Source organism: Mastomys coucha, unplaced genomic scaffold (genome assembly GCF_008632895.1).
Source record: "Mastomys coucha isolate ucsf_1 unplaced genomic scaffold, UCSF_Mcou_1 pScaffold7, whole genome shotgun sequence".
NCBI lineage: Eukaryota > Metazoa > Chordata > Mammalia > Rodentia > Muridae > Mastomys > Mastomys coucha.
Genome location: NW_022196913.1, coordinates 18,155,473 through 18,179,487, shown reverse-complemented (window position 1 = coordinate 18,179,487; position 24,015 = coordinate 18,155,473). Strand labels below are relative to the sequence as shown.

Here is a 24,015-nt window from a genome sequence, read left to right as displayed (position 1 = left end):
TACACCATTTCTTAAATGAATGTAACCTGTTCTCTGTGGGCTGAGAATAAAGTCAGTCACTCAAGTCATATAGCTCTGACCATAGGAGGAAGTCTGTATCCAAAAACCGTGCCTACAATTCATTCCTTGGCGCAGCAGAACTGTCAACTCTCAGCTTAGCTAGGATGGAGGTAAAATGCTTTGGTGATGTGAGGGTCATTGAAGTACAGCCTTATTACAATGGAATCCAATGTCTAAAAATTGTTCTTATTTTGGGCTTCTACCACAGTAAGAGCCAAAATTTTAAACTCTTCTAAATACAAAACAAACAAAAAGACTTTATATATTCATATTCATTTAAGAAAATACTAGTAGAGATGTATTATTTTTAAGTATACAGCTAATATATTTGGAGTTATTTAAAATTTATATTGAGAAAAATGTATTTTCACTATTGTTATAGACGAGCATCTACATAAGACTGTTAAATTGATTGCTGTTTTATATCAAACAACTTTTATAATACTTATTTTTATTGTTACAATATTTTATAAATTTTAAGGAATATGACAAAAACGATATTGTAGGTATTGAAGGGGGGGTCTATGGGAGGAGCGATGGTACAAAAAGGGAACAAGAATGTGATTCAATTCTATTTAATTAAAATATGTTTTTAAATGTTAACAAATTCAGATAAATTGAAATCATGTAACTTTTCTCATCATAATGCAATAAAAATTAAAAAAAAAGAAATACTAATAGTGATGTATTATTTTGAAATATACAGTTAGCATGTTTGGAGTTATTTAAAATTTACATTGAGAAAAATGTATGTATTTTCAGTATTGCTGTAGGCAAGCATCTACATAAGACTGTTAAATTGATTGCTGCTTTATATCAAACAACTTTTATAATACTCATTTTTATTGTTATAATATTTTATAAATTTTAAAGAATATGACAAACCGGGCAGTGGTGGTGCACGCCTTTAATCCCAGCACTTGCGAGGCAGAGGCAGGCGGATTTCTGAGTTCGAGGCCAGCCTGGTCTACAGAGTGAGTTCCAGGACAGCCAGAGCTATACAGAGAAACCCTGTCTCAAAAAACCAAAAACCAAAAACCAAAAAAAAAAAAAACCAAACCAAACAAACAAAACAAAACAAAACCCAACAAAGAATATGACAAAAAAAGTTATTGTAGGTATTGAAGGGGGAGTCTCTGGGAGGAGTTGGGGTACAAAAGGGAAACAAGAATGTGATTTAATTCTATTTACTTAAAATATGTTTTTAAATGTTAACAAATTCAGATAAATTGAAATCATGTAACTTTTCTTATCATAATGCAATAAAACTTATAAAAAGAAAAAGAAAAAGAAAGAAAAAAGAAAAAAAAGGTCAAGGACTTTCAGATAACTAGGTAACAATAATTTGTTCAAATGTACTCAAATAAATTTTTACATCTGTCAGGAAAATAACAATTTTAACTCTTACCTAAGTTAAGAAGTCAGTTTAGGACCATATATTTTAATATACATCCAAGCACGGCCAAAGTGCTTACACTGAAGGGGGCTGAGAAAAGCTCTAGTCAGCTCTAGCTAGGAAATGGACAGCCCTAGGCTTTAGCTGGGGCCAGCTCACCTGAGTCACACACAGTAGCAATGTCACCCGACGTTTCACTGGCAGAGACAGCAGTCACGGGGCTTTTGTGTCCGGCCAAACTTTGTACATAGCATAGCCTAAAAAAAGGCATGAATTCGCATATGTAGTCATACAGAGGACTGCAGTCTTTTGTGTTTCCTATCCTCAATATGGGTAACTCTTCTAAGGTATTTGATCTCTGACTTTAAAAAGACTACAGAGCTGCTCTTACTACCTTTAAGTATGTGTTTCATGCCTAAATTGACAAAATAATGATATGATTTTAGTATATTTATTATATACTGTAAAATATGCAATGTCTTCTGTACCTGTTCAGGTCCCACACTATGCAGGTGCCATCTCTGCTCACGCTTATCATCACACTATATGGCTTGCAGACACATAAGCTGGTTATCTCTTCTGTGTGTCCATAGAGATGCATCTGACTCTCCATTTCAATTTCTGAGGGCTGGAATTTGAATATTAAGCAAAGTATGAGATAAAAACCCATACAAGATAATCCGTAGTATCTCAAAATGAAAAACAACTGTTTCTCAGCAGTTTTGTCTGATCTTATTTAACTTTTTAAAAGCATAAATTAATAAAGGATTATAATAATTTAAACTGCTCAATTTTAATAACTTGCATTTCTTTTTATTTGTATTTGTTCTTGTTCCATCTTTGTTCAAAAGGGACATGCATTTTTAGTTTGCAGTATTGCTATACAAGTACATTTCTATTTTGTATTTTGCATTTTCTATTTTTGATATTATCTTTAAATGGTGTTAATGGTATATAATACTCCATTATCACAGCTGATCTTTTGCTGATATTTAAAACTGTTTTCAAGTTATATATAGTACCGTAAAATGTTTGTTCCTCTCCTCAGTTTGACAGGTACCAATACTATGCTACTTCTCAAAGACTACAGATAGACTTTCTAAAACCAATTATGTCTGAAGGCCACATGGCTATGACTAGCTGCTTTTTTATTGCTGTGTTTACTCTCATTAGCATTTTAGATTTTCCCATGCTGTACTCTGGTACAGAAATAGGGGCTGGCTCACCTGCCCTCCCCCCACTCCCCTTGAGTAAGGAGTTCTAGGATCCCAGGATGGCTCCAAAGTGTCTAAGTGTCTCTTTCTGACCCTGCATGGACATCTTGTAGAAGGTACGTCCCCTGTCTATACCCACAGCTGGGATCCACTCAAGAGGTAGCCAAGAACACCTCTGTGTGTGGAAGTTGCACCTGAGTTGAGCTCCCTGTTGAGTTCAGCAGGTAAAGGTACTTGATGTACCAGATGATCTGAATTCAATTCCCTAAACCCACACATGACTGCCTGAAGGAAAGAACTCAATCCTGAATGATGTCCTCCGAGCTCCACATGTGCAGCATGGCATGCATACTTCACAAACACACACACACACACACACACACACACACACACACACACACACACACACACACATGAGGAGGGGGAGAGAAAAAGTAAACATAAAGAATACAGAAATATAAAAAATGCATTATAAGGAGCCCTACCCACCAGTGTAAGAAATCTTAACTTCTAATATTGTTAGTTTGATTTTAAAATAGAATCTCCCATCTACCTTCTTTTTTGTCACCCCCTGCTGAATAAGCAGCTTCAGGTTCCCAGGGTGGCTCCTAGGTGTCTCTCCTTGCCCTGGCATGAGGCACCTTGAAAAAAAAAGGCAAGTCCCCTGCCTGTACCTGGCTGGGATCCACTCAAGAGGTCACCAAACCATCCCTGTGTATAGAAGATGCCTGAGTTGAGCATCCTATAGGAATTCTGCAGACTCATCCTATCCTAGACGACCTTGTAACTTTCTCTTTCAGAGGCTCACCTAGGTCTTAGTCCTGCACTGCTCTGGATTTCCCTGATCTGGGACTCCCCTGGTGGTTAGTGTAAATTTCCATAGTGTTTTCACCTCTCCTATATCAGCTGGAGAAAGCAACCCTGGTCTAGGGGCTGCTGGAAATCTAGTGATATAAATACAGCTGCGGGCCAAGATCCTCAGGGGAAGATGGAGACTACAAAGTCCAAGCAGGACCTAGATCCCAAGGAAGAACCTCAAGGACACACTTTCATTACAGAAACCAAAGACCAGGATGAAGCCAGACATAGGTGGGGCTGCATGTTCTTCCCCATGCCGATGACTGTAGTATTGATGAGAACTTGGGAAGTTCTTGTCTTCAGGCTTCCCAGGGCCTGGCTGGATATAAAGGCATGCAAATTGTCCCTGTTCCCACAGGAACTACAGGCCACCAAGAAGGCTAAGGACACTGGTATCAAGGACTGGCTGTTACAGAAGGAAGTTGAGCATATTTTCCATTTCTTCCCCAGGACCTAGGACCTTTGACAATTGCAGATGTGGAAGTACCTCATGGCTTTGCAGACTGAACTGGCCATGATAGTGAAGGTCCTGCACAGTGTGGCTGGAAGACATCTTGGACCAACCTGTCAACCCATTTTCACAGTACCCCACATCCGTTCCAGCTCCAGGCCTGTATCCATACTCAGCACATAGCAGGCTCAAGATCCTAGAGCTACTTCTCTCCTACTGCCTGTGCCAGTAGAAGACTTCTGGCTGCCTAAAAGCTTCTGCCACCTTCAACCTCTTCTACCTGCTCACCAAGAACCTGAAGTGTGTTGTCAAGGGAGAATAGTGTATCCAACTCTAGACTCCCCTGCCAAGTCTTGAATTCTTCACTGCACTGGTACACTGATACTTTGTCTGAATTCATTGCTAGTATGTATTTATTTGTATATGCAGGTTCTAAAACTCTGAGCTAATAGAGTCTAATTTTTTTTTACTCTGTTAAAAGCAATACTATGCAGTAAGTCTCAAGAACAATTACTACATTTGGAAGACATTCTTCTATAAATCACCTGACTTAAAGATAAGCATCCTGTAAGAAGTTGTTAATTATATAGTATCTTAGAAGGCTTCACTGAGAAGGCTCAGACAATCAAGCAGTTAAGTGCCCAAAGTTAGTATGGTTCACTAGCAAAGGGAATTACTTCACAAGAACCCCTAGAAAATTCTTCCAAGAACTTTGGTGGCTCTTCTGTGGCACCATGGGGCTATGCTTAGTCTGTGTGAGATGCCCTGAAGGAACACAGAAAAGCTTTCAGAACCAGGGCCTTCATGGTGGTGGTGGGGTGCTACAGAACTGAAAGAAGTGAATGTCAGAGGCCTCCTTATTCCAGAGTCAGAGTCTGGGCTGTATCAGGGATACAGGTTGCTGACACAGTCCCTGGGATAAGACATTGGTACCAACATTTGTGAAAATCAAAGTGACCTCTCTATAAACACTGGAAGGACCACACAGCTTAGCTGCATTTCTGACACTGGGCAAGTAAGTAGGTAATAACTTCTATTCTCACAACTCAATTATCTAAAGTAGGAAAGGAAACCCTTAGCAATGAGCTGGGACATCTGCTTTCAGGAAAACTATATAAAAGGAATAATAAATAAGATGGATCTTCATCCTCCTGCTACAACTTAAAACCAAATGAACAAGTCTTGTTATATTTAAGTCACAACTGTGATTAGCTGTATTGAATGGTATTCTTTGTGTAATTACTCCTATATTGACTTCTTTTTTTTTGTTTTGTTTTTTGAGACAGAGTTTCTCTGTGTAGCCCCGGCTGTCCTGGAACTCACTCTGTAGACTAGGCTGGCCTTGAACTCAGAAATCCGCCTGCCTCTGCCTCCCAAGTGCTGGGATTAAAGGCGTGTGCCACCACCGCCCGGCCTATATTGACTTCTTAATCCTTTCCTTTTTAATGTTACTAAATATTGTGCTGGTGGATAATTAATAATACAGTAATGAGAAAAACTAAGAATGAAGCTATTCAAAATGTCAAGAATAAAACAGAGCAAAAACTAAAACAGAACAACACTCAAAAAACCCCCAAATCAAAACAAAACAAAACAAAACCCCAACCAACCAACCAACCAAACAAAAAAGATGGAGCGAGTTCTAAAATCACGGAGCAGATAGCACTCCTAGAGGCAGATTGGGACAGATTCCTAGAAGAATGGCAACAAAGTACAAACTGAGATGGCTGAAGGTACCAGAAGCCATTCATGGTAGAGGCAGATATACAGGGGAGAGGTCTTTGGGGGTAAAAATGAGAAATAAAAGACTTTCTGGATATTCTAGCACTCCAGGACTCAGGCTACTCAGTGACCATGGATGTAAAAACCCTGGGCCCCACAGACTGCTCTTGTTTTCTATTTCATCTTCACCACCGCAGTCTTAACTACACAGGAAATTATTTGCAACTTGGGAAAGTTGGTTTGCCCCTTGTGGTAATCTCCTTTCTGTACACAGTACTATCCAGTTTAAGTATAACCTTCTAGGCTCCCTAATGTCTAGCTGGCACCTCTCCTGTGGAAGTCTGTCTCCTTGTCCTATCCTTCCCTACATCTTGTTCTAGCCTCCATCTTAGCCCTCCATGTAGGGTGTTTCTTTTGCAAGCTCTACAGGTCTCTCCAAAGTGCTGACTAGGGCCCATTACTCCTGCTAAAACATTCTAATGGCTCCTTGGATAAGAGATAGAAACAATGTAACAGTTACCTCAGGGTCAGTACAGACTTTAATGAGGGATATGCCATAAGAACTTGGAAGAAATACTATGCTAGGAATAGCAGCTTTACCCAATAAAATATAATTCCAAAAACTAACAGCCCAGAGAAGCTTCCAGACTGGAAAGAAGGTTACTGCCTTAAGTTGATACATCCTGAACAAGCATGGGCCAAGCGAGGACACAGAAAACTAAGAAGAAACATGTCTTTTATTTTGGAGACTCGCTTATTATTTAGACACCTCATTCATCTTGGATGTTCAGTGGGTGGCTTAAAAATGCTTTCCAGTAAATAACAGAATTAAGATGGGTACTTAGATTTTGCTCCTAATTAATTTAGCCAGAGACTAGGAGGGTGACATTAGGGTCTCCACACTTCTGAGTATGGAGTGTACAAATCATGTTATATACATTCTTCCTAAATGTTCAAGTTGAAACTGAGAATACAGGCAATATTCAAATGTTATGGAAAAAGCTGTGTGGTGGCTCACCCCTAGAATCTCAGCACTTGGTAGCATGAGGTAGGAGGACTGCCAGAAGTCTGAGGCCAGCCTAGGCTATAAAGTAAGACCCTGTGTCTCAAAGACAGACATGAAAAAGCTCAAATGCAAAGCAGATAATAACTCAAAATATTATCTGCCTCTGAAGCAAAAATAAGACCTTTATGATTATTTTATTTATGTATTTATTTTCAAAATTCATCACTCTTAATAAACCTAAATCTAATGAGTTAGGCACATGACCTTCCATTTTCTAGGTGCTAGAAAAGGGAAGGACTAGCATATGTTTTCAGTTAGCTTTACACAAGGATGCCTCACATCATCTGGGTTTTCCTCAGTGACATCAAGGTCCTACCATGTGCTAGTGAGCCAGGACCTACCGTGCTGCTGGTGAGCCTGTTGGTATAGGCTGTGATGACACCACACTTGCTCCCGGTGAAGAGTTGACAACTGTCAGGCACCCAGGCACAACTGGTCACCTTTGAAAGGACAAATCAAAGACAAGTATGGGCTCAAAAAACAGGTAAGAGACAGTTCTCATTCCTGAGAACTTCTCACAAGAAACATGATCACAAGCTTCCAGGAAAACATTTTACTTGATATGATCAGAGCAGAAGTATATATAGCCATAGTACTTTTAACAATTTTTAGCAAAAATCTTTAAAAATTGTTTCCAGATTACAATGTTTTAAAAACAACAGTGTACAATGTTATAATTTTTCCAGTTATTTATTTGTTTATTGACTTTTAATTTCATTTGAGCTAGATTCTCCATGCAATCCCTCCTCCACTTGTCCCCAGCCACTCACTGCTGGCTCCTGGTATATGTTTGTATGTACGTGTGTTTGTCTGTCTCACAGTTTTATTTTTATTCACACTTGTGGCTTAGAAATTCAACAAAATAATACAGGATCAATCAAAGCTTGAGTGTCAATGTGTGAGGGGTTTAAACATTAATGTACTGGTCTTTTGTTCTGAAATAGGGTCTATATATGTATCCCAGGTTGTCTTGGAACTCAAGATTCTCAAATCTAAGCTTCTTAAGTGTTGGAAGCCACCAAGCTGGGCTACTAGTTTTTTACTTATGTGATAAGGGAAGATAAAGGTGAAAGATTACTCTTCTGTTACAAAATTCTTAATTCTCAAGCATGGAAGTACCATTCAAGTTTGGCTCAGTTCTCCATGTGGCCTCACAGCCTTCACTTGAAAGTAGCTGATGCCAAGCACTACATCCAAAGAACTGAACTACACCTACTCATGACTATTTACCATATTTGCAGAGGGAGGATATATTACACATCTAACTCCCCCTCTGTGTTCTTTCCCCTTGCAATTCATGACAATTTCATAAAGAAGGCAGTAAGGGACATACTTATTCTGGAGTATGTTTTTGTGTTTTCAATGATTTTGCAGACTCATTTGCAATTTAACTATACTGCCAGCTCTCTTATGATTTATCATCACCTGCTTGTGTTAGATACATATTTCTGTTTGCATAAAATCCTCCAATATGATTCAAAACTAAAAAAAAAAAAAAAAAATCTTTTTTTTTTTTTTTGGTGTTTTCGAGACAGGGTTTCTCTGTGTAGTCCTGGCTGTCCTGGAACTCACTCTGTAGACCAGGCTGGCCTCAAACTCAGAAATCCGCCTGCCTCTGCCTCCCAAGTGCTGGGACTAAAGGCGTGCGCCACCACCGCCCGGCAACTAAAAAAAATCTTATCAGCGTTTATAATAAGGTTGCTTTTCACAGTCCCTTTATCCTCTGGACAAGCTCAGTAACAAATGACTTATAAAACATGGCAAGGCCATTGTTGCTTTTGCTGCCAAGCATTCCCAGAGTAGTTCCCTAGCTTCTAGGATTCTGGGATGGGAACATGTCAGCACAATGAACAGGCAGTGGGTGTTTCACAGGCAAGGAAAGAGATGTCAGATAATGGTCAGAAAGTTCCCCACAGAAAGACAGAGACAGAAGGTGATCATGTGTTCAATTCAGGGCCAGCTTTTTGAGGCATGAACATAAACTGGATAAACTCATTTTAAAGAGGTGGAAAGACACTTTAGTTTAGACAGGCCAAGTTATCTGTCAAAGTCAGTGATTAGCTCCTGGGAGCTCTACACAGCTCCATGATATGAGGCTCAGTGTCCTCTTGCTTCATCAGCTGCTGTTCTATTTAGGAACAAACAGGTAACAAAGATGATACTATGGTTACAGAAAATGACCTAGTTGCAAAGATAAATGGACACAAGATGAAAGCAGCTCATTTGCTGAAACACTTGGCCCCAGGCAAGCTCTTCCAATGAAGAAATAGGCAAAAATCAAACTGTGGGGCCTAGTCAGATGAGCAGGGATTATGACATCTAGAAGCACTGCAAACAGCAGCTTCTGGGCTGGCATTTAAGTAGACCAATGTCAGCTAGACACCTTCCTTCCTTCCCAAGACATAGAACGTAATAGGACTGCACACAGTCCTTATACCTAAGCTTACCTGGTGCTGCTGTGAGCTCTGTATGAAGTTGACTGGTGGCTCACTCTGCTTACTTTTCAACCGTAAGATGTTGTCAGCATAGCCCCAGCTTAGGATAGCAGACCACTGAATATCTGTGCTGTTCATGCTTCTCACACCTCAACAGAAGGGAAAACCAAGTATCTAGTTGTCAGTATAGCATCATAACACCTCAGACAACACCAAGTTAAAGGCTGACATTTATAAAGCAGAATATACACTCTTTTCATGTACTATATCCTTATCTGCCTGAGAGAGAATAATCTTAGTTTTATCTCAAGGGTTTAATTATCTTCTCAGATAAAATTTTATAAAGATAACAATAATAAAGCTTACTTTATTCATGCTCTGAGATTCTTTTTCTTTAAAAGTGAAACATGACCTAATACTTGCTAGGTAACGTTCTAGATAAGTAGTGCTGAGTAGTCAGTATGAACAACTTTGGACACTGGAAGTAGACTCTGCTGGGGAGAAGCCATCCTTCCCTGAGCAATAGACTCACTGATTAGCTGTGGGATCTGGCACGGCAGAAAAGAACTGAGACTATCCTTACAAAATACAAGCTCCACGACATGTGAGCTTCTATAAGGAGCCAAATGTCATGAGTCAGAGAGCACTCAGTGTATGAAGCTGACACACTGGACCTAAGAGTGAGAATACCTTCTTTTTCACTGTGGGTGTTCTGCCTGAGACTTTCTTGACTCAGAATTAAAGATCACATATAGTTGATGATCAATTAATTGGATTTATTCTCATTTGTTGTTTTAGGGAAAGAAACTTTATCTGATAGAACAGTAGATTTTTGAGAAGGAGTTTGTGAGAAAATTACAGTTTGGATACATGTACATCTGGACTCAAGCCCTAGAAGTTTATAAGGCACTGTGAATGGAACAAAGTGTACTTGGTAGGAAAGCCTTCAGGCAGTTCTGAGGAACAGTTCCTAAGAAAGTGGACTACTGGTCTTATGATCATTATGTATACCTTGTGCAGCTGTCTACTGTGATAGATAACCACTCAGAGCCATGTTATTTACATATTAGCACTCAGCACATCCAGCTGCAATCCCAACTCTCAGCAGCACCTGCAAGGTGTAGTCAGTTGTCAACCAGTGCTCTCTGTGAGGCTTCTGTGGCACTTCCAAGTACGGTTTAGGTCAAAGCGGTGAACAGTGACAATACTTGGTCCAGGATGCTTAAAACCTAATAGATTCTTGTAAGTATTAATACTTATAATGATCCAGGCCCTGTGCTAATCATTTTCATACACTATTTTGAGTCTTTACAATAAATCACGCTGGGAGGGAAGTCATTTGGTATTCCTATTTTTTAATAGATCAAAACCAGTATCTAGAAGACCTCAAGTAATATTCTCAAGGCCACACATGTAGTAAATAGCAGAGCTTGGATACAAATAAGGAACTGTGTTTTCTAGAGGTTATAGTATAAGTACTTCTGTACACACACCTAGATTGATTAACCCCAAGCCCACTCTACTGAGAAGTTACAGAAAGAACATGGCTCTCAAGGTACATTGAGGGCCTGGGACTTGGTGATAAAATGCAATAGGTTGAGAACTGTATGAGATACATTTAAATCCTATAGTGCTGAGTGATAAGGGTGCTGACAGAGGAAGCATAAAAGAGTACCACAGACCATAGGCTAGTCTTCAGCAACCTTACATGAACAGGAGTATCCTCAGCCGTTCATTTTCATCTTAGGCCAAGCAGGAAAGCCTCTACACTAGAGAATGCTAGCCAGAAGGACAGAGGGGCTGATAAGTGGAAAACGCCCTCAGTTCTCCAGTGTCTGGGTGACAACTGAAATATGAAATGACCCATACCACATAGTCCTTTTCCACATTTCATGGCTGCTGAGCTGGATGAGGGAACCAGAAGAGCTGCTTTAGGACATGGGTTTATACTTACCACTCCTGTGTGTGTTTGAACCCACAATTGCATCTTCTAGTGTACCAGATCTGTCTGCTAAATGATCGGCCCATCTTGGGGACTGAGAGTTAGAATGTTTCTATCAGACTGACAATGCTTTCATCCTGGGAGCACAGACATTTGTTCTCAACTCCCTCAAACTCCTTTCATTTTAAATGGCACTATTGCATTTAAGTCTCACTTTTTAATATACTACAGTTTAATGCCTAGCTTGCATGAGTAACCACAATTTTGAACAGAGCTTTTCACCAAAGACTGTGCAACTTTAGAAGTCGAGTAAGGCAGCAGTCCAGGTGAGGTCGAGACAGTTAAACCTTGTAAAGGACCCCAGTCTGATCCTCACTGTGGTCCACATTACCTTGCTCTTTGCTGTAGGTCATCAGAAGACAGAAGTTCCGGGATAAACCACAGATGGCTCTGGTGGGTAGTGCCTGCAGGGAACCAAATCTTTCTCCGTGGGGCTGGCTGAAGCAGACCACAGGTACTGGAGCACTGGGGGAACCTACGTACTCCCCCCACTTCAAGCCTTTTATCCATGACAAAGGGCTCTAAAACCAAAGAAAGTCAAGAATAAAAAGATAAATCCTTATAAATAAAAGGTTATGAGATTATGAATTACAATATAAATTGTAAACAGAAAATGATTAGATTATAAACTCTTTGAAAGAATTAAGCTATGTATTTTACTTCTCCATGTTTACCATATAAAAACATTGCTTCTTATTTGATTTTTGTTCAGTGGTTATGATTTAGCTTGAATGGAATTGCCTGATATTAATTCAAATGTGAAATTCAAGTGAAGAAAACAAAGTTTAACTAGACATTTCTTTTAGGCTTGTTAAAATATCTAAAGTTGGTGACAAGCCACATATACATATAACAGAAATGAAGACATGGGCACAGAAGAGCTCACTCAGCTCTAAGTTTTGGAACCAGGGACCCTTGCTTGATGCATGTCTAGACCACAGCAGTTTCTCAGAGGATGTCCAGAGTTTATTAATGGAGTATACTGAGAAGACTAGAGCACTCCGTGCTCCAGAGATTGCTAGTAAATCCTAGAGAAGACAGGGTTGTCTAATGAGAACAAAGGAAGAGATGGGCTTGAGGAGCATCAGGCTGTGAACATGGAATGGTGAGCAAAGACTGTAGCTAGGATGGCCACACACCTGCCATGAACAGACACCAAAACCCTTCCTCCATCCAGGTAAAAACAATTGTCAAGAAGAAAATCTAGAAAGGGCAAAAAACAGCCCTCAGAGTTTTCCCCAATAACTTTATTCTCCACTATCTTTTTGAACGTTAAACTCTATTAATCTTTTCTTATTAATAAACTTTCTCTGTTTTAGACATTTAAGTTTAGTTTTCTGTTTTTAAATTACAGAGGAAATGCTACACAAATCTAATGAAGATAGCATACTAAACAAATTCCAGTTGTTTCCATAAAAACACCAAATACTTTTCACTGTACTTTGCTTATTTCATTTTCCATCTGAATGAAGAAACAGGTACCATTGACCTACATACTATTGTTTGAAATGCACGACAGTCAGTGCTTTATTTCTTCTCATTTAGACCACTTAGGGGACAGGGTAATAAGCAGTGTTAAGTGGCAAGTCAGAGAAGGCTGAGCAGCAGGACTGCTCCCGTGGGAAAAGAGAGGCTAACATAGGTATTTTGAGAACAAGTTTCTTTTTGAAAGCCAACAGCCTATGTATACTGATGCTGGACTCGAGTTATAACTGGTCATTCATAATTCCTTGCCTGAAAATTTCTCTCATATGAATTATGGAGTTTAGGCTCTTTTGAGTTATATATAATCACTGACCATTGTATAATGGCTAAGTGTTTTACTTTGTACTGTATGCATAAAAGAAGAGTGCCTTTTATAAGTGTTGCTCAGACAGACAGCTCTGACAGAAGTGCACATAAGAGCAGCTGGGCTGTGTGGAGGGCCTTCTACAGCACAGTATTGCTGATGCATGTCAGAGCTGGTGGAGCTGCCACCTGAAGGCCATGGTGTAGCACTGTGTGTGAGGTCCCACTGTGGTTCAAGCAAAGAAAAGCTGTGGCATATGCCAAGAGCCGTCAAGGAGATGCTAAAAACTAGTAGGTGATCCTCCTGAGATGGTTCCACCATGGACTGTTAACAGATCTCTGCAGAACAACAAAGATGGATGTCTTGTAGTGATGCTATCTATATAGACAGATGTTTTCTTAATTCTTAATGATGAGCCTATAAGAATTCCTAAAATTATATTAGCAATTATTAAGTTCTTTTATAATAGGAATGCTATTAAGTCCTCTCTGATAAACAAAACTGCAATGAGAACTCTAGCAAATGAGTGTTATGAGTTAACTGCTTCTGAGATATCAAGCAGGAATCTGCAACTTAGAGCACATTCCAAGAGGTTGTAAAACTATTAACCAAAGGTCATAAAAAGGAAACTAAAGATTTACTATAGGTTCAAAGACAGAAGATAAAATATTGACTGGGTTTTATCTATATGAAACATCACTAATAAAACTTAGTCATAAATATTATGGTTTTTAGTTTTCAGTGACAGAGAATGAATGTTTAGCCAGATAACCACTCTTAATGGATATGCATGTAAACATTCTCTGTTTTAAACTTCTTACTCAATTTATGATTTGAATTTATGTTTAAACGTCTAGTGAACTTTTGCAAAAAAGGAAAGCTTGGTGAAACCATGTGATCTATTCTCCTAGAACAGGTACAAAAGCCTAGAAAAGATTACATTGTCAGGCATAGCATTGGGAACATAACACTGGGAATAAAGGCATTGGGTGCAAGGACATTGTTACATCAGAGCAGGAGAGAGCAAGATTAGAAGGAGGATGCAGAGTGAAATAACTTAGAAATTATAAGGCAACTTAAAAAATTAAGAGAGCAATATGCAGAATGCAGAGGGAAAGAGAAAACAAGAAGAAGCTACAGAGAGCAGGCAAGTTTCTTCTTAGCATGGGACAGACTGTCTTTTCTCAATAGCAAGGCAGGCTTAGTCTTACTAAAGAGAACAAAGCTTTCTTCTTAGAGATTTGGGTTTAATTCATTTAGTAATAAAAGGGTAGAAGCTTTTTCTTTCTCTATGTAATGAAGACTGGAGCTCATTTTTCATTCAGAATGAGCGAGTTCTTTCTGCACTGATGATTGGTCTTTTACTCCATATACATATATGTAAGTAAGGACGTGTGTGTGTCTAAGTACATAATTATGAGACAAGTATGTAGCTGGGCTCAACTGGTTTGAACAGATACATATGAACATGTAAGCATGAATTTGTATTTGAATTTATGTGAGTTTATCCATATTTGTGTAAAAGGTTTTCCTTCTGTGAGTGTGACTGTCTTCTCCTGGTTTGATAGAAGTTTATTGCTCCCCCACCCCAGCCTGACAAGCAAGAGGCATCTGGACAAGAGGGAAAAGGCTCTAGCAATCAACCCTTTACTTAATCTCCTGTTGTTTTAGGTTGAGGTGCTAAATGCCAGAGACTGCAGTTTTTGGTCTCAGAAGAATTCAGACAGGCAGGTCAGCTACCTTAGCTAAAATAGGTTATTGATTTATTATTAAACAGCAACTCTAAATATCTCACAAGACCAAGTCTTGCCCCTGCTGACACTCTTCCCCCTCCATTACCTCAAGAGGAACCAAGAAAGAAGACCCACTGGGGCTGGCCCCCAGCAGGCATAAATGCCACTGTACATCACAGAGTAGTAAGAGCAAGTCAAATTCTACAGAAGCTGCCTGAGAAGTCACCCATTTAGTAAAATAGTGGATGCCCACTGTGTGCCAAGCATGGTCTGAGGAACTGTGAACACAGTGATGAGCAAGTCAGACAACACCCCTTCCAATGCTGTTGCATTCATGTAGGATGGAGAGACAGACAAAACAAGAAGTTACATGTATGTTGGGCAGGAAAGTGTTATAAAGCAAAACGGAGAAGAAGATTGAGAACAATGGAGATGCTGGGGTCAGGGAAGACTCTCAGAGGAGGGGTTCTCTGAACAGAGGCCTTACTGAAAGGAGAGGGCCAAATGGGATGTATGTGGGGATGAATCAGTGGAGGGTACAGTTAATGTGAAGGTCCTATAGTGGAAATAAGGCAGACTGGGACTCATTGTCAGCAGACAGACTGCCTAATGCTTTTACGTAAATTATCCTTAAACAGCCAAGTAGCACTGAGCATAGAATCTAGTACTAGGAGAAGAAGGCAACCCAGAGCACTGGAGAATCGTCAATTCTAAACTGGTCTGGGTTACACAGTAAAAGCCTGTTTCAAAAAAACCAAAATCACCCAAACAAACCCAGAAAACTAACATCTCATTCATTAATTAGCAATAAGTATAGTAGTAAATTAAATAGAATTTATTAAATTTCAGGAATATATTGTTATGTTGTTCTGAGATGTTAAAAATGTATCATAGTTAAAAATAGCAACTCTGGTAATGGCTAATATGACTCATGAGCCTTTAAAACTACAAAATAAAAATCCAGATTTCCACTATAAAATTCAACATTGGTGACTTGGTTTTAATAGAATACCACTATTAATAAATATCTTTAGGTTGACTCTATTACTTGGATAGGTTCTGTTTTCATTTAAAATGTAAAACTCACAGATGTGAGCTATATGTATGAAAAATTTACATAAATAGTTATAAGATATTTAAGCAATATCCTTACCAAAAACATTATCAAAACAAGGTCTATGAAAACTCTTTACTGACAGTGGACCACAGATTAGTGCATTTGAGGCATACTGCTTGATTCATGTGCAAGATTTCTTCCTTTCCCTTTTTATTTTCAGTGGCTCCCTTCTATAAACACTTTGCTACATTCTACAATTTAAGTTCTAGTATTTTATGCTACATTTTTTTTTGTTTTGTTTTGTTTTTTGGTTTTTTGTTTTGTTTTGTCTTTTGAGTAGCCCTGGCTGTCCTGGAACTCACTCTGTAGACCAGGCTGGTCTTAAACTCAGAAATCCACCTGTCTCTGCCTCCCAAGTGCTGGGATTAAAGGCATGCCCGCCACCCCTGGCCAGCTATTTTATGCTACTTTTATATGGTGAATGTAAGTGAAGGCTAAAATTCTTTTTCCTTTTAAGGTCTGCTTGCTTTAGTTTTCAATTGTAAAGAAAAATTATGCTCACTTTCTATTTTTAGAGACAATATTTCCCATTACTATAATCTGGGGAGGTACCTCTCGTTAGTGCTTTTGGTTGAAGATGGCCATCAGACCCAGCTGTGCCCCTTTTATTTGCACAGTCCTATTTAGGAGACTGCTTGGTGAGGCTTTCCCTGGCAATAGCCCTTCTGTGCAGTGGAGGACAGCTGCTGTCTGTCCCAGTCAATGGTTCTTTTGCCTGGACTTGCAAGGCACGCTCTCCATATCACTGATGCAGCCAGCATTCACTGTACACACAGGCCATTGCTCTAGCTTCCCCTACTTGTCTTGCACTGGCTGGTGCTTGCCCTAGTGTGGCTAGGACCACACTCTTCATGTCTGTATCCTCATAGCTATGTGAGGATCACAGCAGGAGTTCAATACCTTTTGCTTAATTTTACTGAAATCAAAATAACATACCGGATGAGTGACTTCCTTGATAGGTTCTCGGGTCTCTCTGAAAGCGAACTGTACTAACAAGCCAACAGCTGCTGGAAGCTCTCCTTCGATGTTGAGCTTGGCTCCAGGTCGGCTGGCATGGGCTGTGTGGAACAACTGACGAGGGGTCTGCCCATAAGTTTTTATCATGGTTTCTAAAGCCCGTCTCTGCACTGGATCTTCAACTGCAGAGACATCCATTCCAAAATATGTCTGTAGAGAAGACAGACCAAGAACATGACATAAGCAGTGTAATGGTAGAATTAGTCATAATGCTGAAAAGAAAACAACTTGTTTCAATTTGTAGGTAATGGGTACTCTATTTTGAATGCAAATGATTTAAAAATATATCTGATCATGTTATCTTAGCCTTACCGGTCTTATTAGGATCAGACAGTAATAACCAATATTTCTGAATGTGAAAAAATAACATATTTTGTCTGACTGACATTAATTAGGTGTATTTGTAAAACATTTCAAATTTAAGGCCTGAGAATGTCACAGAAGACGCTAGGTAGATTGCTGAAAAATCTGCCTGACGAAAGTAATACATGGAAAAAGGCAAAAGTGAAGTGTACTGCAACGTAGGTAAGTGAGTTCATCATGAAAGCCAACAGTGAGTATGAGAAAGCATCAAGGAAGGTTCCAGGGTGAGTTACTGAAATGGACTATTTCTTCTTGGCACTGTGCCTCTGGAAATCTGTCCTCTGGCCCTGTGCACTTACCTATTCTAAAGCTATTATTGTTAGTGCTGTGTATGCCCCTGTGGACTGTCCAAGTTTCAGCATTTAATCAGTTACAGCAATCTCCACATGTGTATCTAAATATAACAGTCTCTTAATTGTCAAAATAAAATTTCCATGGCACTTAAGAAGTTAAAAAACCTTCAAGGTTATTGCACTTTTAGAATACTGAAGTCTCAAAGACTTAATGAAAAATATTACAGTTAGATGAATCACCTTACAAGTTTCAGTCTCTAGATAAATTTTAAACAAAATTACTGAAAAGGTAATGTGAAATTATGTGCACAGAACAGGGTTTACTGAGGTTAATATTTAAATTTACAATTGCTCTAAATGTTTTATTTCAGGATAAAATACAAATGCAGCTCAAGAATTATGCCTAGACCTTTGCCTTTCTTTCATACTTGACGGTGCTCAGAACATGCTACTTAAAATATGATGCCTAGATATACGGAGTATTCTGAGCTGAAGAATGAATGTAAGGAAGGACTCGCTCTTCCCCTGAAGCTGTTCATAAAACCTAGGATGAGCTTTCTGACCATTTTCTGAAGCAGGTCGGTAGCACCACATGTTCTTCCATGGAGGAAAGGAGCAGCCTCACGTCTGAAGACTGACAAAGGCATATGCAGATGATGTGGGCCGAAAGGCCTCATTATTTGCTGTTCCCTGCTTGCCTCATATTGCTTTGATTTCATCACAGACTCCATACCATTCCATCAGCTTTAGCATAAAATCTCAGGTCTAAGCACTTGCTGGGGGTTTCCAGTCCCTAGGAAGGCTCTGGTGTTATGAAAGTTTGTGCTAGGTAAGTCTTCATACTGTTCTCTTATTAATCTCTGCTTTGTTGTGGAGTCCCAACAAGGAACTTAAGATGGGTAGAAGGAAATGGTATTTTTCCTCCTCAATTTACTGCATTTCTTGCAAAACTTTTTTAATTACATATTTTCTTTATTTAAATTTCAAATGATATTCCCTTTCCTGTTTTCCCCTCTGAAAAGAACCCCTATTCCCACCCGCCTCCCCCTGTTCACCAACCCACCCTCTCCCCATTTCCTGGCCCTGGCATTCACCTACACTGGGGCATAGAAACTTCACAAGACCAAGGGCCTCTCCTCCCATTGATGACCGGCTTGGCCATCCTCTGCTATACATATGCAGCTGGAGCCATTAGTCCCACCATGTGTACTCTTTGGCTGATGATTTAGTCACTGGGAGCTCTGAGGGTACTAGTTAGTTCATATTGTTGTTCCTCCTAAGGGGCTGTAAACCCTTCAGCTCCTTGGATCTTTTCTCTAGCACCTTCATTGGGGACCCTGTACTCAGTCCAATGGATGGCTGTGAGCCTCTACTTCTGTATTAGTCAGGTACTGTCAGAGCCTCTCAGAAGACAGCTGTATCAGGCTCCTGTCAGCCAGCACTTGTTGGCATCCACAATAGTATCTAGGTTTGGTGACTGTATATGGGAAGGATTCCTAGGTGGGGCAGTCTCTGGATTGTCCTTCCTTCAGTCTCTGCTCCATAGTTTGTCTCTGCAACTCCTTCCATGGTTATTTTGTTCCCCCTTCTAAGAAGGATCGAGGCCGGGCGGTGGTGGCACATGCCTTTAATCCCAGCACTTGGGAGGCAGAGGCAGGCGGATTTCTGAGTTCAAGGCCAGTCTGGTCTACAGAGTGAGTTCCAGGACAGCCAGGGCTACACAGAGAAACCCTGTCTCGAAAAAAACCCAACCCCCCAGCCCCCTGCCCCCAAAAAAGAAGGATTGAAGTATCCACACATAGGTCTTCCTTCTTCTTGAGTTTCATGTAGTTTGTGGATTATATCTTGGGTATTCTGAGCTTCTGAGCTAATATACACTTATCAGTAAGTGCATACCATGTATGTTCTTTTGTGATTGGGTTATCTCACTCAGGATGATATTCTCCAGATCCATCCATTTGCCTAAGAATTTCATAAATTCATTGTTTTTAATAGCTGAGTAGTACTCCATTGTGTAAATGTACCACATTTTCTGTATCCATTTCTCTGTTGAGGGTCATTTGGGTTGTTTCCAGTTTCTGGCTGTTATAAATAAGGCTGATATGAACACAGTGGAGCATGTGTCCTTATTACATGTTGGAGCATCTTCTGGCTATATGCTCAGGAGTGGTGTAGCTGGGTTCTCAGGTAGAACTATGTCAAATTCCCTGAGGAACTGCCAAACTGATTTTCAGAGTGGTTGTACCAGCTTGCAATCCCACCAGCAATGAAGGAGTGTTCCTCTTTCTCTACATCCTCATCAGTATCTACTGTCACTTGAATTTTTGATCTTAGCCATTCTGAGTGGTGTGAGGTAGAATCTCAGGGTTGTTTTGATTTGCATTTCCCTGATGACTAAGGATGTTGAACATTTCTTTAGGTGCTTCTCAGCCATTCTGTATTCCTCAGTTTAGAATTCTTTGTTTAGCTCTGTACCCCTTTTTTTAACAGGATTATTTGGTTCTCTGGAGTCTAACTTCTTGAGTTCTTTGTATATATTGGATATTAGCCCTCTACCAGATATAGGATTGGTAAAGATCTTTTCCCAATTTGTTGCCATTTTGTCGTAATGACAGTGTCCTTTGCCTTCCAGAAGCTTTGCAATTTTATGAGGTTCCATTTGTTAATTTTTGATCTTAGAGCATAAGCTATTGGTATTCTGTTCAGTAAATTTTCCCCTGTGCCCATGTGCTTGAAGCTCTTCCCCACTTTTCTATTAGTTTCAGTATCTGGTTTGATGTGGAGGTCCTTGATCCACTTGGACTTGAGCTTTGTACAAGGAGATAGGAATGGACCAATTTGCATTCTTCTACATGCTAACTTCCAGTTGAGCTTGCAAAACTCTTATTTGTGAACCAAATTTCCTTAAAATAAAGTGTTCTCCTCTCCAAAGTCATCTTCTAGTAGAGCCACTATAAAATTGTTTGATTCTCCCTTCTAAGGATACCTGGAGGGATCCAAAATAATTACAGAGAACAATAGACTACAAAGAGAATTTTGTTTCTAGACTGCCCTTTGGGTATGTGTTTCTGTGGTAAACAAGCTCAGAAGCAGGATTCCTCGTAAGGGTTTGGGATGTACATATAGCTGTATTTGTTACAAATACTTTCAGATCTCTAACATCTACATAGACACCACTGCAGAGCAAGCCCATGGTCAATCAATTCACCCTTGCTAAGTGGAAATCTGGGGCAGCCACATGTCATGCAGTGGTAATAGCTGATCTGTTGGTCTGCACTGAGTAGCCAGCATGCAGAATCCAGAATACCTTTTTCCATGTGCTCTGCTTTTTTGCCTCTTATTCCTTCAGACATGTCCTTTCACCCATTCCACTGGAACTTTCCCAACACATGCAGTTAGCCCACCCAACCCACCTTCTTCCTATGCTACTCACCTTAGTTACCTCTGTGCCCAGAGAGCCTAACATAATAAATGCTTCCTAAGTCTATGCAGAAACATAAACTAATACATGTGTAAATAACAACTCTACTTCTAGGGCGTTAGAGACTATCTTGAATAGGGATAGCAGTGGCCACTGCCATCATCAATAATAACAACTTATGACTGTACTATTCTTACCGACTATATTGAAGATTGTATTATTTAGGGAGAAAAGATTTAAAAAAACAGGATTTATATTAAATTACTGGAATAACATGCAGGTATAGAAAAAGTCTTGAAGCTGGCTTTGATATTTATCTCTAGATACTGAAAGCAAAGCTTACTTCTTGTACTTATTCTTTTTGATAATTATATTTTACATATTTTCTAATAAGGCAAATGTACTATCTCTGTCATGAAGAAAAATATTGCTCTTCAAAAAACATAACAGGCACTCAGAATAGTAGGCAGAAAAGAGCTAACTCGGCCAGCTGGTCACTCTCCTTGGAGAACTCTGCTGCCTCCTTGGCTGGTGTCTGAAAGCTGAGATTTCATGGAGGAACATTTCCTAGGTGACTCTGCCTACACTATGCAAACAAAGTGGTCCATGCTCAGCACCTGCACTCCTCTGGGTCTGGAATTTCAGCACACATCAGGCAGATGGTTTCTAAGCGACCATTCCCAAAGAGATACTGAATTCTGAATCTCTAGAATCTCTAGACAGCTTTCCTGGCAGAAACCACTTGAAATGTGTCATTAAAGTCCCTGGAGGGAGCGCGTACGCTCTGCGTGGTTTAATAGAAGGAATCAGGTGTGTGCGTGCCTTGTTTCAACCCAACTTTGTCCACTGTCTATTTCCTTTGATCAGTTATGCTTAGAATCCTTTACTGCCATAAATCAGACCTACAAACTGAGTCCATACATTTGCTTACTAAATCACTAAATATGAAGTGGTCTTAGAGAATCCCCAGCTATAGCATCTAAGACATTTTTAAAGAGATGAAATATAAAACCTAAAAAATCTTATATAATAGAGTATATCTTAGTGTAACTGTCTCTTTTGATGACTTGGGTATTTTAAGGAAATACCTTAACAGCCAATCCTATATATTCAGGTTCTAACTTACACGTGTGCGCAGAGTCTTAAAAGAGTCACTTACAGCGGGATGGAAAACATTGATGGCTTGAACAGAAGCCTTTCCCTTTTGCTTGTAGCCAAATACTAAGTCAATCCAGTGACAGATGTTCTGGGACACATGGTCAGATTCTAGTGCTTGCCGGTGAATAAGGATGAACAACCGAGGATCATTGCGTGCCCAGGGAGGAAGGTTGACGTGGTTAACCCGTTCACCATTCTGACGAACACCGAAGTCAAAACCTAAGGAAGATTAAAACACAATTTTTAACTCTGCCAATGCATGCTTCTTTTAGTCCACGGTGATAAGAGCTCTGGAAAACAGGTAACTGCAATGTAACTCTTAATGGCAGCAGCAAGATGAAATGCCCAGCAGTAAGAATGAACTGTTCATCTTCTTTCTGCACCAATAGGGACAGGACAGATGCTAAGCTAATTCAGACTGGGACTTTCAACAGGAGGGAGAAAAAGCAGAAAATCCGTGCCCATGAATTTTAGTAGTATACTCACCAAACTCTTCAAATACTGTGAGTGCTTAAATATCTTTAATTATAAACTTTATTAAAATAAAATTAAAGCTTTGTATAAGAATTTCTAGATTGTTGGTATTTTCATATATTAAATACTATATATTTAATACATATTAATATTCTGTAGTTTAGAAAACCCCTTACAAAGTAGATATCACCCTAAAATGAGTTGTCATAATATATGGTTGTATATACTATATATTTGCCCATAGTTTTAAGGGCAATATATAGGTCTGCCTTGACTTCCTTTCTTCTAAGTATTCCTAGCCTACCAAAAATAACAACATATTAACTAGACAGGTTCTAGTTTTATTTCTGTTTTTTGTTTTATTTTTCAGATGGTTTCTCTGTGTAGAGGAGAGACCATGAACTCAATCATTCCAAACTTTCAGGTACCAAGGAGATATTCAGAACAATGACTAGGGAGTACCAAGAGGACTGCTGATAGGGAAAGACTTGAGGAGCATTATAGGAAGTTGCGGTTTTAGTAAGAGGCTGCAGGGACTGGAGAGGTAGCTCAACAGTTAAGAACAGTGGTTGTAAGCTGGTGGTAGTGGTGGTGCATGCCTTTAATCCTAGCACTCAGGAGGTAGAAGCAGGTAGATCTCTGAGTTGGAGGCCAGCCTGATCTATGGAGTGAGTCTCAGGATTGTAAAGACTATGCAGAGAAACCTTGTCTTGAAAAACCAAAACCAACCAAACAACAACAACAACAACGACAATGACAACAACAAAAAATACTAGTTGCTCTTCCAGAGGACTTGGATTTAATTCTCAGCACTCACATGGAGGCTCACAACTGTCTGTAACTCCAGTCTTGGGAGATTCAATGCTCTTCTGGCCTCTGCAGGTACGGCACGCATGTGGTACAGACATACATGTAGGCAGAACCCCCATACCCATAAATAAAACAATAAAAGTTGTTGTTTTATTTACTTTTAAATTTACCAGAACAATAAAGGTTATTGTTTTATATACCTTTAAATAAGAGGCTACATTATTTCTATCTATGCTTTTCTGGGTGTCTTATTTCTCCATTATCAAGTGGTAGATAGACTGTAAGTGTTCAATATGAATCTGGGTAGACAAAGGGAAGCAGGAGTGGCTATTTGCTGACAAAGCTGGGTTAGAAATGGTAATCTGTTAGTGATCCTCCTGCCTCTGCCTCCTTCAGCAAATCCTACCGGCATGCGCCACCACAACCGGCTAAAGATTTATTTTATTTATATGAGTACACTGTAGCCATACAGACGGCCGTGAGCCATCATGTGTGTGGCTGCTGTTGAACTCAGGACCTCTGCCAGCCCCACTCGCTCTAGTGTAATTCACTGTAGCTCCCTTCAAATACACCAGAAGAGGGCGTCCGATCTCATTATGGGTGGTTGTGAGCCACCATGTGGTTGCTGGGATCCGA

At 39.7% G+C, this 24,015-nt stretch overlaps 1 protein-coding gene across 3 annotated transcripts in view; it reads right to left on the bottom strand.

The window, feature by feature from the left end:
- Positions 1-24,015, bottom strand: part of Lyst (lysosomal trafficking regulator) — a 181,335-nt gene that overhangs the window by 16,313 nt on the left and 141,007 nt on the right. For all 3 annotated transcript variants that reach the window (XM_031359427.1, XM_031359429.1, XM_031359428.1), the window contains 7 exons: positions 22,097-22,314; positions 16,780-17,010; positions 11,536-11,725; positions 9,215-9,351; positions 7,109-7,207; positions 1,945-2,084; positions 1,616-1,713 (listed from right to left, as the gene is read on the bottom strand). In XM_031359427.1, the coding sequence (XP_031215287.1) occupies positions 1,616-1,713; positions 1,945-2,084; positions 7,109-7,207; positions 9,215-9,351; positions 11,536-11,725; positions 16,780-17,010; positions 22,097-22,314 (1,113 nt within the window). The remainder of the gene's footprint in view (positions 1-1,615; positions 1,714-1,944; positions 2,085-7,108; positions 7,208-9,214; positions 9,352-11,535; positions 11,726-16,779; positions 17,011-22,096; positions 22,315-24,015) is intronic.